General features: G+C 39.1%; 1 protein-coding gene across 1 annotated transcript in view; it reads right to left on the bottom strand.

The window, feature by feature from the left end:
• LOC103075703 (protein FAM13A) overlaps positions 1–16,049 on the bottom strand; it is a 93,669-nt gene that overhangs the window by 49,531 nt on the left and 28,089 nt on the right. Inside the window, exons 2-3 of the mRNA XM_007450669.1 lie at positions 11,340–11,519; positions 3,399–3,588 (exon numbers count right to left, since the gene is read on the bottom strand). Of these exons, the coding sequence (XP_007450731.1) occupies positions 3,399–3,588; positions 11,340–11,519 (370 nt within the window). The remainder of the gene's footprint in view (positions 1–3,398; positions 3,589–11,339; positions 11,520–16,049) is intronic.

Genomic DNA, 16,049 nt, shown 5'->3' with positions numbered 1-16,049 from the left:
CCGCTCTTACTGAGTGATCTCCAGCTTGGTAATTCCAGTGGCTATAGGCTCTCAGTCTTCTACTCAGCCAATCATCTGACCTTCCCAACTCGAGATACGTGGCTCACTTGGCATCCAGGACACCAAACACACTTCATTTTTTCCTACTTTGCTGGGGTCTCCTTCTTGAGTCTCCTCTACTGGGACCTTGTCATCTCCCCATCCTTTACACGATCGTATGCCTCAGGGCTCACGGTCCCTGAGGCCACTTCCCTTTTCTGTCCATCCTCCCTCGGTTATCTCATCCAGTACGCTGACTTCAGATGGCCTCCATCTGCTGCTGGCTCCCACGATGCATCTCCAGCCAGGATACCCTCCCTAAACTCGCAGAAATCCAGCTGCTTTCCTGCTATCTCCTCTTAGATATTTGACGGGCAGCTCAATCTTAACATGTCCAACACTGGACCATGACATTGTCACCCAAACTTCTGTCTTCTCCATCTCGGTAAACTGGCCACACAAATCTTCTAGTTGCCAAAAACCTCGGAGTCCTCTTTGACTCCTGTATTACTTTCACACCCCACAGTTACGTAATGCCAGGAAATCCTGTCGATTCTAGGTTCAAAAATATATCCAGAATCCACCTATTACCTCATGACTACTGCAATACACTACTCCAGGAGGATCCATGCACGTGTTAGTCAATATGAACAACGCCCCCTAGAGTACTGCACTGTGCAGCCTGCAAGGCAATACGTGCTGGGCTCCGGTATCACCTTAGTTCACACCATCATCAGCGCAAACCTAGATTATGGCAAGAGTTTCCTACCGGGTTTTCCTGTTTCTTGCCCTTGCCTGGTTACTGCCTATTTTCAACACAGCAGTCAAACCAAATTTCAGCAAGTCGCATCACTGTTCTACCTGGAACCCTCACGTGGATTCTCATCTCACCTGGAGTAAAGGCAGAGTCCTTAACAGTAATCTAGGAGGCCCTACTTAATCTGTTCTCTCCCCCCTCCAACTACCTCTTTCACTTTCCTCATTCTCTTCTAACCCTAACAGTATCTCTGTGGTTTCTTGAACATTCCAGATGAGTGACTGTCTCGGGGTCTCTGCAACCTGCTGTGACAGTATGGCTCATTTCCTTACTTCCTCCGGGTCTTTACACTCAAGTGTCAAATTCCTGGGAAGTCTCCTCTGACCACTCTCCTTAAAATTGTATCCCCTGCCCTCTCACAATTCCTATCCTCATCTCCTGCTTTATTTCTTGCTTAACAGTTATCACTATCTAATATATTTTACGGTTTACTTTTTTTTATCTTGATTTTGTCTGCTTCCCCTACTGGAATGTAGGCTCCGTGAGGGCAGTGATCTTCGCTTGTTTGTCTCATAGCCGTGTCCCTGGATTCTGAAATATTTCCTGGCACACAGAATGCTTTTCCAGCTACAGAAACAAAAGTTTAGTCAGTGTATAAAGAACCTGAAGTGGGAGAAGGTTCTAGAGGAGAGCGGGGTAAAGTAAAAATAGAAGGTTAAAAGTAAGTGGGAAGTTAAGATGCACAGCTGCACTTTCAGGACTAGTCTAAATACTAGTCATTGTTATGCTCCTTAGCTCTTTGCTTTGTGGTGACCTGTGAAGATGAGATTGAAAATTAATGGAATATGAGTCAGAAAAGATCTTTGAGAATACCTTCACCTCACAGATCAGGAAGTTTTGCTTCTGTCTCAGTTGTGTTGACAGGGTTTTAAATTATTCATTGCAACAAAGACACGGTCCACCTAGCTCACTTATGTTAACATGTGACCTGCATAATCCTGGAATGCAGAAACTGGCAGCTAAGGTGGAGACAAACCCTTTCACAGAAAAAAAGACCACAATGGAATTAGGCTCTCTGCTCCAAATGTTTTGAAACAAACACGATGTCCACAGTTTTAGCAATCACACACATATTCTAAGGAACAAATGTACTTGCCCACTTTTATTAGCTATTACCACCTAGCTAGTTAAGATACTATTTCTGGTGGAAAAAAAAATATTGATGAGTTAAGTTCATTTTAAAAGGGATTCCGAGAAGTACATTCTTCTCTGAGAAGCCAAGTGTCAGACTTTTAGTCACTGTAATTCTCTTCGGCAGATAAACAAATCATGGGCCAAATGAAGAGCTAATGGAGTTAGTATCATTTAGTTTATTAAAAATGTTACTTTTCCCCCAAATAAGAATTAAGTTAGTGTTAAAAACCATTTAATGTGCAATGGTTCCAAAGCTTACATTCTGTACTGGGAGAACCATGTCAGACATGGGTCTGAGGTGGATGTCTCTGTCCATTCTAGCTGATCAATTTATTTCTAGAAACAGGGTACCAAGACATTTGGAAGAAAATGGAATAAACATGTTTTCCCCAGATTTGTATTTATGCATATTTTATTTAGGGAATAGAATTGGGAATCTTTTCTGAGCACATGCAGAAATTGACAATGGGAAAATGAGTGGCCCGTAAGTTTTGCTAAATTTACAGAAAACCCAGCATGGAGGTAAGGACTGCTCAGAGATGAAGCAGAACAGAGGCTTTACACATTGTAAGAATGGATATTACCTATTACCTATTTTTATTAGGGACGCTAGTTCATGTTATATTATAAAATTCACCTTCAGGGTTTTTTCTTTTCTTTTCTTTTTTTTGGTTAAATTTCTTCTAACTACAGGGAATTAGAAGACAGACGTCTGTTCTCACTTTTCAGAGAAACTGAAGCATACACAAAAAAGGATGACATATATTTATAGTTAAATTGCATAAATATTTAGTTATTGACTAAAACCACCTGCGATAACTTATGTATCAAATTAACGATCCAGAGTTCAGGTCTGAGGTAACCGTGCAGGAGATTAATTTTTTTGTTTCTGAGCAACAGAGGAAAGAAACTATTTATAGTGTACAGCTTTGAAATTAAATTTCTGAACACAAAGACAGTTGATCCTCCTCCTGTATGTATTCTCCTTTCACCTCACTTTAAGTTCATTCATTTTTTTTTTTTTTTTTTTTTTTACATATTCATACAGACAGGAACAAATAAAATGGGGGAATATAAGGAAAACTGCTTTGACAATGTTATTCCAAAAATAACATTTAAAGATGCTCAAAAGAATGAGAGGAAACTCAGGCCGATTTCAACAACATGGAAACCGAGGCATGTGTTGCCCCTTGTTCCTTTGGCAAAATGTAATCTACCTTGGACTTGATTCTTATATTTATCAGAAAGAAATACGTGTGTATACTTAGTAGCTCTTAAGGTCTTTTTCAGGACTCATGCTCTATAATTCTGTGAAACTCCACATTGACATTTTTTACAAAGCAAGAAAAAGAGGTGTGATATTCCCTAACTGGCCACAAGTAAAAATTTTACGGAAGCATGCACTTACCACAAGACTGTCTTGATGTTCACTGAGCTCAGAAAGTCTGGAACTGGATTTCTGACGTTTCGGTTTGCCCCTTTCTCCAATATAACCAGAAGTATTTTCATGTAATTTTTCCACTTCATGATGAGCATTCAAAATACATTCATCAAGGTTGTTGAACCCAGAAGGAATATTTTCTTTGTTGATAAGTCCCCTTGAATTGAAAAAAGATTTAGCTTAATTTTACTTTAAAAGGTAAAAGGGACATTTAAATGACATTGCCACTGCATCACACAGAAAGTCAGAAGAGTGATTAGAAATTCCAGGTTGCATCTTTGATCAAAATCTGAGCAGAGTGCTTACTCCTGAGACCACTTGGTGCCAAACATATCACGGTAAAAGAGAAATCATTCTCAGAGGCAAATTGGCAAGGGCTATGTTTCTACCAATGAACAGCTTTTGTATTTGTACCAAAAGTAATCTGTATTCAAATCAGGGGAACAGTGCAAACTTACAAAGACATTTCCCATAATTCATAGGTTTTATATAAATACACACATATATACACACACACACAAACACACACAAATCTTATAAAGTAATATAATGTATGAAGAAAAATCTGAAAAGGAAATATGTCTTTTTCTCCAGAATGGAACACTGATTCTCCCAATTGCGAAAGACATTTTAGCACAGTAGAAATGCATTAATACCCAAATCTGACTGCATTAGATAATCTTGGTAAAAAGAGTATAATAAAAACTATGGAATACAAAGCATTTTAACTGAAATATGGATTCATCACTTCCCAGTACAAGTTTCTGGATGTAAGCTTATAACTAGAGTTCCTTCATGACTTAGTTTTAGACATTTTAATTATAGAATTTAATTCATTTAATGCTCTTGAAATAGTTTTCCTTTAGTATTTTAACATTCCCTTTTAAGAGGTCTTCACAAAATTAAATTACTTAGCAAAATGTTTATCCTTTACTACATCACAGAACAAATTAAACCATCAGTGCAGCACCATGGCTTGGTCAGGTACAAATGAATGAGACTTTATATGCTCCCTCATGGTGTGACCTTAAAGGTATCTCCCTGCAGCTAGAGGTTTTCATACTAAGTGAAGTCAGTTAGAAAGACAAATACCGTATGTTATCACTTATATGTGGAATCTAAAGTATGGCACTGATGAACCTACCTACAAAACAGAAACAGACTCACAGACATAGAGAACAGACTTGTGGTTGCCAAGGGGGAAGAGGGGGCTGGGGAGGGATGGACTGGGAGTTTGGGGTTAGTAGATGCAAACTACTACACATAGAACGGATAAACAACGAGGTCCTACTGTATAGCACAGGGAACTATATTCAATATCTTGGTATAAACCATAATGGAAAAGAATACAAAAAAGAATGTATGTATGTGTGTAACTGAGTCACTTTGCTGTACAGCAGAGATTAACACAACAGTGTAAATCAACTACACTTCAATTTAAGAAAAATATATAAAGGTATCTCCCTAAACACCCAAAGCTGTCATCTTGAAATAAATGAGCTCCAAAGAGTAAAAACAGATGACCATATTTTACTATCAGTTCAATCATATCCCCAAGTGAAAGATAACATTAAATATTTATTCTGCAATTTAAATTCATATCCTGTCTTAGATAGGCTATCATGGAGGCAACATTGTGAATTAAATATTATCATAATATTTTCAAAGTTATACTATCTTTGGTGATTTTTAATACTCCATATTTAATTTAGTCTTATTTTATACAACTTTTAATGTACAAATATGTAGATTTAGTAAAATTATACAAAAGATGTATGCAACATTTATAAGAAATATCCTAAGTATAAAATAATTGAAGACATGAGGAAAAGTTGATAAGGACTCACATGCGGCACAAATACACACACGCTTAAATCTCTCCCCTCCCTCCACTGGGAGCAGCGCCTTCTGTGGATGGCTAGATGAGTTTGGTCTCAAATTCACAATCATTTGTTTTACTATTTAAATTTGTCTTCTTCTTTCTCTTCCTATTTTCCCTAACTCCCAGGGTATAAATCCAATTTTAATTTTTTAATGGAGGAGTTTTTAGGTTTGAAAAGTTGTCATGGACTAAATTGTATTCCCCCCAAATTCATATGTTGAAGCCCTACTGCCAATGTGACTGTATTTAGAGGCAGGGCCTCTGAGGAGGTAATTAAGGTTACGTGAGGTCATAAAGGTGGGAACATAATTCAAGAGGACTGGTGTCCTTAAAAGAAGAGACAGAGACACCAGAGAGCACAGCGGAAAGGCCATGTGAGGACGCACTCACTGAGCAGGCACCGTCAGCAAGTCAGAGAGGTCTCAACAAAAACCAACCCTGTCAGCACCTTGCTCTTGGACTTCCAGCCTCTCTGAACTGTGAGAAAATGCATTTCTGTTGCTTAAGCCTCCTAGTCTGGGGTACTTTGTTACGGCAGCCTGAGCAGATGAATACAAAAGCTAAAAATTATTTTTAGAAATTAAAAGACCAAGTTTATTTTCTAATCTTTGTGAATAGTGAATGAATGACTGGAATAAATCCTGTCCAAATAAATATACGAAAATCTGATCGTGCAGTTGTGCTCAGGTGGAAATCCTGTTCTCCTCAAAGGAAACGCTTTGCTCTTGTGTGGGTGAGTGCCTCTCACTGCAGTGCCCATGTGACCAGGAGCACAGGTGCACGACTCCTTCCCATGACATGGTGACAGGCTCAGTCACACCCGAAACACTGTGATTTGACCTGAACTTAGATCTCGGTGGCCTCTCACTTTCACCGTCTAGATCTTAGTTTCAGTTTTCCTTTTTTTGTGAGTTTCCTCCTCACCCCTACATACACAAGTAATGTTCTAGCAATACTGAACTCTTCATTATTCTAAGATAGCACGCTTTTCTTTTCACTTTGTAGTAGGAATTTAATATAATCTTTATATAACAAAAGATATGCATAATTTTCTAGTTCACTGTGTTTTGGAAGATTGAAACCATTTTCACCTGTCATGCCTTGCTTTTCTTTTTAAACAAAAGTTTATTACGAAACTTACAAACATAGAAAAATAGAGGGAATATCACCATGAATTTCCTTATATCCATCACCAAGATTCAACATTTCCATGCTCCTGGCAGATGGTTAATTTTCTAGTAAGAATTAAACTGAACCCTTTTACATAATGAATACGCTCCTTAAACTTTCACATTTTTAGTTTAACAAATAATAATATAAGCCTGATAATGTTTCCTTATGAATTTAGACAAATAAGAAATCATGTGCACTAAAATGAAGTATTTATAATCTTTGCCCTCTACATTGCTTATTTAAAAAAATCTACCTGATGATATTACTACAGACTTTATTGACTCTTTAATCTCACCTTGAAATGTGGTGACTGTTGGCTTAAAGGATATTTTTGTAAATGGTTGCAGCTCTAAGTTGTTAAAGGCGAAATAATAGATCATAGATTTTTATTTTTCAAAACATTTTAAAACCACTCCATATGGCTAATAGCTTTGAATACAGTAAAGTCTAGCTTTAATCTTTCCTTATTTTTTAAGCAAAATCGGTTGGAAATCTTAGATGACGAGTCAATTACGTATAAGCAAACACTGAGAAAAACATACTTACTTTAGGTTATAATAATGATTCCTAACCTTTTTACAACTGCCACCATGTCAGTGCATCTCCTGGGGACTTACTGAAGAGGACTTGCATGGGGGCAGAAGTAGAAGATCTAGAGCTCTGAGAGGTAAGGTCCTTGTTCCTCCAAAGCTGTGGAGAGCTTAGAGCAGCCATTCAGTACGGGCTGAGAGTTCAAGAAGAATGACTCTCAAGACACAATAGTGTCAGGTTAGGAGGGGCCTTATGACCAGGAAGGTGAAGCCAACAAGGACCATTTGAAAGGGACTTCTGAACGCCCAGACTACACGCTCAGGAAAAGCGTCAGGTGAGACTGTGAGTTACTTCTGCTATAAATAGTTTACACCCCAAGATTTTTTCACTCAATGCACAGCTGTGGTTTGACCACAATGAGTGGCCAGAATGAGGGGTGAAGGGACATCAGACAAGAGAAATGAAGGGAAAGGCTAGAGCTCCATGGATGCCTCTTTAGATGATTAGTCAGCCTCTACCATTCCTTGAAAAATAATCAAGGTAACTTATATTAGAAATATCCCCGGATGTGGGAAACTGTATTTAAATTCTGCAGGAGTGGTTACTCTGTGTTTCATATTTCTCTCCCTGTCTAGCCCCTGTTCACTTTTTAAAAAAAAGTTTTTATTGGAGTAGAGCTGCTTTACAATGGTTCTACAGTACAGCAAAGTGAATCAGCTATATGTATACATATATCCCCTCTTTTTTGGATTTCCTTCCCATTTGGGTCACCACAGAGCATTGAGTACAGGTCCCTGGGCTACACAGTAGGTTCTCATTAGTTATCTATTTTATACATAGTATCAATATTGTATATATGTCAGTCCCCATCTCCCAATTCATCCCACCCCCTTCTTCCCCCTTGGTATCCATACATCTGCTCTCTATGTCTGTGTCTCTATTTCTGCTTTGCAAATAAGATCATCTATACCATTTTTTAAGATCCCACATATACGTGTTATTGTACGATATTTGTTTTTCTCTTTCTGACTTACTTCACTCTGCATGACAGTCTCTAGGTCCATCCCTGTCTCTACAAAGTACCCAGTTTTGTTCCTTCTAATGGCTGAGTAATATTCCATTGTATATATGTACCACATCTTCTTTATCCATTCCTCTGTTGATGAACATTTAGGTCGCTTCCATGTCCTGACTATTGTAAATAGTGCTTCAATGACCACTGGGGTACATGTATCTTTTTGAACTATGGTTTTCTCTGTGTATAGGCCCAGTAGTGGGGTTGCTGGGTCATATGGTAGTTCTATTTTTACCTTTTTAAGGAACTTCCATACTGTTCTCCATAGTGGCTGTATCAATTTATGCTCCCACCAGCAGTGCAAGAGGGTTCCCTTTTCTCCACACCCTCTCCAGCACTTACTGTCCGTAGAATTTTTTTTTTTTTGTGGTACGTGGGCCTCTCTCTACTGTGGCCTCTCTCGTCAAATGTAACTTGAGAATCAGATTACTATAGGCCTTTTCACTGAATGATTGCATGGAGAGAAAACAGACTCACGAAGCCTTTTCCAACAATGTGATACTCCATCGGCAGGCGGACTCTCAACCACTGCGCCACCAGGGAAGCCCTGTTCGTAGAATTTTTGATGATGGCCATTCTGACCGGTGTGAGGTGATACCTCATTGTAGTTTTGATTTGCATTTCTCTAATAATTAGTGATGTAGAGCAGCTTTTCATGTGTCTCTTGGACATCTGTATGTCTTTGGAGAAATGTCTATTTAGGTCTTCCCCCCATTTTTTTGATTGGGTTGTTTTATTGATATTGAGCTTCATGAGCTGTTTGTATATTTTGGAGATTAATCCTTTGTCAGTTGCTTCATTTGCAAATATTTTCTCCCATTCTGAGGGCTGTCTTTTCGTCTTGTTTATGGTTTCCTTTGCTGTACAAAAGCTTTTAAGTTTCATTAGGTCCCGTTTATTTTTGTTTTTATTTTCATTACTCTAGGCAGTGGATGGAAAAAGTCCTTGCTGTGATTTATGTCACAGAGTGTTCTGCCTATATTTTCCTCTAAGAGTTTTACAATATCTGGCTTTACATTTAGGTCTTTAATCCATTTTGAGTTTAGTTTTGTGTATCGTGTTAGGGAGTGTTCTAATTTCATTCTTTTACATGTAGCTGTCCAGTTTTCCCAGCACCACTTATTGAAGAGGCTGGCTTTTCTCCACTGTATAGTCTTGCCTCCTTCATCATAGATTAGGTGACCATAGGTGCATGGGTTTATCTGTGTAGCCCCTGTTCAATTTTGACCTTACCCTGCTGTGCTCCTCCCTGGCCTGCCCCAGGTACCCACCACCATCAGGACCACTGTCCAGCTTTGTTCTACCACGCTCACTATCGCTTCCAGCCTCTGCTTGCTATCCCTCTGTCCAAACAACGAGGGTGGAAAGCACGATGTCGTGACACACTAAGGATTTTAAAAATGCAGTGTTGCTACATACTGTGTGGCAAAAAATGAGGCAGAGGCTAACTAAGAACAGCGTTAGATGAATAATTGGTACTCGCTGTATAACACAATACAGGCGACACAGACTTATTATATACCTAAACACTTTCTATAAAGCTTAGTCAGTAGCTAATTTTAAATGTTAATATGTCCCGTATTATAATTTTCCTCTTTTCTCAAGGAAATATTTCAGCACCCCCTCCTATCCACCAGCTCTAAGACAAATATTTTTTAAAACGTGCTGCTTATACCACTTGAAAAGTCAGTGGGTTATATTACTGATACTTTTCAATTTCTAAAGTTACATTTGTTAATACAGCTCTTAAACATCTTTATAATGTGCAGCATGGAATTTATTTATACTATTTATCTTTTGTATTTTCTTTAAGCAAAGAGAAGTTGCTTTTTTAACATCAACATTTTGATGAAGATTATGAGTCCAGGTGAAGAGGAACGAGGCAAACTAGGGCTTGGTTTAGTCTTTATCATTTAATAAGAATTTCAAAATAATAACTTTATAGACACTAAATGCTACAGGAGATAAAACTTTCAGTAAAAATATGGGACTATAGTCTATTATATATAAATTTATTTTCCTTGACAATTTAAATCATGATTATTCAATAAGATGAATGGTAATTATTCATCTGTATTTTATCAAATCTTTTAATGGAGAATAAAATTTGTTGTAATACTCTTCTTGAAATTCATGCTGAGAGAATGCCTTAAAATTAGTCATTATAATAATAAAGAACTCAAGCATTTCCTCTTTTGTTAGACTTAAGCTCAACCTTTCTTCTACTAAAACATCATCAACAGTCAGAGCATTACAGTAATATTCTGGTATTTAATCAGGTCAAAATAATAGGGAAATCTGTTGGCTCATAAGCAAGTCTAATAGCCAACCGAATGTTGTCTAACAAGGAAAAAAACCATCTCTGGACAGGCATGTGGCAATTTTCTCCTCCAGTGCTTCAGGACCTCTCTAAATACTGACAAGATATTGATGAGGAAGCCATGAAATGTATTAAATCAGAGGTGGCTTCCCATAACATACAAAACATCTAGATGAAAAGGAAATGTTTATTCAATCACTTATGAATTTCTAAATGCCAGCCAAGTTTAGAAGGGTCAAAATGAAAACTTAAAATTTTAACCTGAGTACTGAAATGAGAGTGTCTATAACACAGTCACTAATTCGGGTGTGTGTGTATATATATATATATATATTTTTTTTTTAAATCTATTTATTTATTTAATTTTTTATCTGTGTTGGGTCTTTGTTTCTGTGCGAGGGCTTTCTCTAGTTGTGGCAACTGGGGGCCACTCTTCATTGCGGTGCGCAGGCCTCTCACTGTCGCGGCCTCTCTTGTTGCGGAGCACAGGCTCCAGACGCGCAGGCTCAGTAGTTGTGGCTCACGGGCCCAGCCGCTCCACGGCATGTGGGATCCTCCCAGACCAGGGCTCGAACCCGTGTCCCCTGCATTGGCAGGCGGAATCTCAACCACTGCGCCACCAGGGAAGCCCGAAGGGTTTTTTTTGTTTTTGTTTGTTTGTTTGTTTGTTTTGCGGTTCGCGGGCTCCTCACTGTTGTGGCCTCTCCCGTTGCGGAGCACAGGCTCCGGACGCGCAGGCTCAGCGGCCATGGCTCACGGGCCCAGCCGCTCCGCGGCACGTGGGATCCTCCCGGACCGGGGCACGAACCCGCGTCCCCTGCATCGGCAGGCGGACTCCCAACCACTGCGCCACCAGGGAAGCCCCCGGGTGTATATTTTTAAAAGAAGGAGAGCAAATGCAGAGAAGAACTACCAATGCCGACTCACCCGTCGCTGCCATGTCGACCTTCATCCTGCTCCTTGGACTGGCGTCGTCGCTGTTTGGTGGATGTGGAGAAAGATGCTGATGATGTTCCAGATTCTGAGTCCTCTGAACTTTGGCTTCCAGAGCTATTAACATCCAAAAGATGTTGTTCTACAGCTGACCGGATGGTTCTTTCTAAGAGTCTGGTGACAAAAGAATGCAGAGTCAATCAAGCAATGAAACTTATCAATAACTGCGTTTAAAAATATGTCCCCGTACATGGAAAACACACTGGGTGGTCGCCAAGGGGGAACAGGCTGGGGGAGGGATGGAGTGGGAGGCTGGGGTCAGCAGATGTCAGCTTTTATATAGAGAATGGAGAAAGAACAAGGTCCTACTGTAGAGCACAGAGAACTATATTCAATAGCCTATGATAAGCCATAATGGAAAAGAAACGGAATCACTTTGCTGTACAGCAGAAATTAACACAACATTGCAAATCAACTATACTCCAATAAAAAAAAGTTCCCGTAACATTGGAAATATCAGTATTTTCCATGGAACATCTACTACAGCTTCATGAGCAAAGACAGTATGAGGCATTAATCCCCAAATATTTGCGCTGTGTATTAAAAACAAAGCTACACAGAACGAATTCCACCAATGTGATCACTGTGTTTTCTATCCGGGATTACTGAAACACTCACGGCAGGTCTAGCAACAATTATAGGAGGCATTCAGGAAATAAAGATCATTTAATATAAGGCAGAATGAGGAAAGATTTTTTTCCTCATAGAATAATAATGGACCTATTCTTACAAAGGTGAGTTCCTTCCGGATTTATATCAGTTGTACAGAGGAAGACAGTATGATTTACAAAGCAAATTGGCACAAATGATTTTATGACGCCTATTATCTCTTTGGAATCCCTTTAAGATAAAATTATATCGGCAATAATGCTATTAAAAAAGAACGCCTTACCAGAGCAATTACTCCTCATAACAGAATGGTAAAATCTTTCTGAACCTCTATTCAATCAAATTGTAATATATATGATTGAAGCTGTATTCATGCAAACACCCCAATGTATATTACTGGAGATGGAAGGATAGATTTACTTTGTTCAACCGGAAGGAAACAGGTAAGCTCAGGGGCTAAAAAGAGTGCATGATAAGACAGATGAGGTATCATTTTTAAAGCTATATAATCTTTCAATGTGTCTAAACCCATTTTTATCACTTCATTATTTAATTCTGAATAAGCAGGCATGAAAAATTCTAAACTGACAATCCTCAAAGCATGTTTTCCTTCGCTTGAAAAAAGAATCACATCCAAACTCATCAAATTGTATACATTAAGTATACAATACATTAAGTATGTGTAGAGTTTTTTGTATATACACCTCAAAAAAGCTGTTAAAATTTTTAAAAACCACATATGTATTTTAAAAGTGGTCAGATTGAGAAATATTCAGTTAAATAAAATGAGTTTTGAAAATTTAAGAACTTTACATTTTCCAAATGTAGTTTTATAATAGACTCATATAGTAAGTAATAGACTTACTATAATTACTCATAGAAATTTCATTAAAACTATTTTACAGCAATGAGCAAGTACAGAATGACTAGGCATTAGAACTTTAATATCTAGAACTCTACATCCCAACGATCTGAGATTACCTCATAGTGGTACATAGGAAAGTGAATAAATTAAAATATACATACATACCAAAGCCACACCTTTTCCAAACGCTATACAAGACATATAAGAAGTAAAGGTCATCAGGAAACAGACAAGAACACATCAGTCTTGGTATAATTCTGGAATCTCTTTAAAATTCTCAAAGATAAAAGACGTTAAACCTGCCCTCTGAGTGATTCCTCACATAACAAGGAAAGGAAAAAAAAAAAAAAAAAATCCCAACTCATCCTATTAGAGCCACATTCATACCAATTAGTGTTCCTTCTAATGCTTTTCTCTTCTTCCTTATCACAAATCCACCCCTTCTCATCCGCCTGATCCCCGCTCATGGAAGATGCTCCAAAAGGCCCACCCAGGTCCCAGCAATGTCATATGGGTGAAGCACAACGAACAGGCAGGGGTAGATAGCTGCAGTTTAGATTTCAGTCTAAGTGCGGTTGGCCGTCTTAGGAGGAAAAAGACATGCGATGGACATAATTAACAGAGCACTGCCACTGCCCTGTGGAAGAAGAACTTGCTGCCATCACTAACTTGCCTCCTTTTCTGTGTCCTATCAGACTGTAAAGGCCCCAAAGGCAGAGCACAAGGCTTATTTGACATTAGACACCTAACATTATGCTTGGCATACAGCAGGCACTCCATAAATGGAGGCTGATTCAAACGAACAAAGGAATAAGTAAAATACACGGTTCATATTTCCACCTTTAATGGCAAGACACCTCCCAAAGCACACAGACTGCTTTGCACGTACGGACCCGATTTTGACTAAAGTAAACAGAAAATCTCATACGTTCACACGGCTGAGGGGTCTCCAGTCACACACCCACACAGAAGCTCAAACGGGAACACTTATTTGGTCTTCTCCTCTGGGTGGTTTTACAAATCCTCATTGGTTGCTTATTATATTAATCTTCCAATGCTATACACCACTAGAAAAGCTTTTTTACTGTTTAATACATGAGAGGAGGGGAAAAAAGCCCAAAATCCGGATCACTTACTCTCCCGTTGCCGACACATTGCTGACTTGGGATACGTGGGCACTGTAGCAAAGAAGCAAAACAAAGGAAGCCAGGTTAGACAGAGGACCAGAGAGTGCGAATCCAACATGTGAGGGTATCCCGGGCTGAAAGTATTAGCCAGGCCCTGAATGACCCTCACATGACATTTAATTACCCACTGACCGATGCTGATTTTTACCTGTCTCTAGATTAGAGATGGCCCTGGGTGCATATTCCCAAACAGCTTCTTTTCTCCATGTTAAGGTGTCCATGATGGATAGTTTCAAAGGTGACCCCTGAAAACCATTTCTGCCTCTCAGACTATTGCCATGGCCCTAGTCTGGGGTCTTTGAATTTTCCCCAAATGTTAATACGATTGCTGCCCACTGCTTTCCTGCTACCAACTGCCCCATCCCTGCTCTCTGCAGCCCAAGTCTGTTCCCTCCTGGCCCACTCCCTCCAGACCTGCAGACAGAAGCATCTTCCTAAAACTGCTCTGAACATGGAGCGGGGGCCGTAGGGGACAGAGAACAAGGAACAAACACTGTTTTCTACATGACTCTATCTGAGCCACGTTTTCTGCCTAAGTTCCTCAAGATGGAAAATACCTCAAGCTCTATAATGTTTCATCTTAACACCTAATTTATAGCCCTTTTTATTGAGCATTTATAAACTTCCTCTAACTTTCCCATTTTCTCCAAAGCCTGAATTCCTTTGAAAGTACTAAAACGTAGTCAGTAAAAAAAAAAAAAAAGTAGTCCATATAAAACAGAATGGTGAAATGAGAGAACACCATCTGATTAGCACGCTTCAGAACTTCACCCTTTTGCCCCCATTCTACTTTCATATAAGCACAGTGCGGGTCGAGGCTGGCATCTGTTTTAACCGTATCAGTGTGAGTACTTTCTTACATTCTGCCCTGTAGTGCTTAATTGGCTTCTAAATCAAGATTCAAAAGTATCTATGTTGAGAATGAGATTAAAAAAAATCTTCAGTGCATGTCAAACTACAGTTTTGCCTAATAGATCTAACAGTTCTCCCATTTTTACCTCCTTCTTTGTAGAAGTCACCTGAAGAAAATAAAAGCTGTTAACGACCAATACTGATGGTTGCCTTTCAATCACTCGAAGCATCCTCATTTATACTACAGAATTTTCAGCATGTGAATGTGTTGCTTTGGAATCATCTGCCGAGTTTTTCTTCCATGTGCATGTATATGTGTATCTCATCCCTTTCCATTTAGAACCTAAGTGCTTCAAGGGATTGTATAATATTCCTCATTTTCTTTCATGACAATACCTACAAATACCACCAGCACCATACCCAGCACAGTACTCATTATCCCAGAGGTGATCAACGGACACTCACTCTTTAACCCCAGAGAATTCCTTTAGCTAAAGCTGTAGCTCTTTGTCATGGTCACAAACCACAGCCAAGTCCCAGAAAAACTGCATAAAAGAGTGTTGTTGTTCACAGGGAAACGTATTAATAAATGAATGAACAAATAAATCAACCCGAATGCTTACTGGGCGCTCACTATGTTTCAGACATTGTGCTTAGTACTGTTTACATAGCTTTTCTCATTTACTGTTTACAATAACCCCATGAAGTAGGTACCATTGTTTTCTTTTCCCTATTTTCAAACGAAGAGGTTAGAGAGGTTAAGTAACTCACAGTCATAGAGCCAAGAAGCAGATGAGCTGAGATTGGAACCAAGAAAGTTTTAGCTTAGAGTCTAAGCTCCTAATCACTACACTCGACTTTTTGAATCCATCACTCACTAGAAGAAACACTCACTAGAGTCATCTTCCTATATGGAGGCCTGGACTCAGGTATTTAACTTTGCTTTTAATTACAACCATCTCTGCCTCACAATACCTGCTATTCATAGAGGTTCCCAGGTTACATAACCAACAATAAATCCTCTGCGGCCCTCTGTCCTTAGCTGGAACAGGCAGTCCCTGCTTTCGATGCCTGTGGCTCACCCTCTGTAAATTCAACACTGTATAATTAACTCCGGCACTCCACGTCTCA

This window comes from Lipotes vexillifer, unplaced genomic scaffold (assembly GCF_000442215.2).
Source record: "Lipotes vexillifer unplaced genomic scaffold, Lipotes_vexillifer_v1.1 scaffold34, whole genome shotgun sequence".
NCBI lineage: Eukaryota > Metazoa > Chordata > Mammalia > Artiodactyla > Lipotidae > Lipotes > Lipotes vexillifer.
The sequence above is the reverse complement of the archived record's forward strand: the minus strand, read 5'-3'. Positions and strand labels throughout refer to the sequence as shown.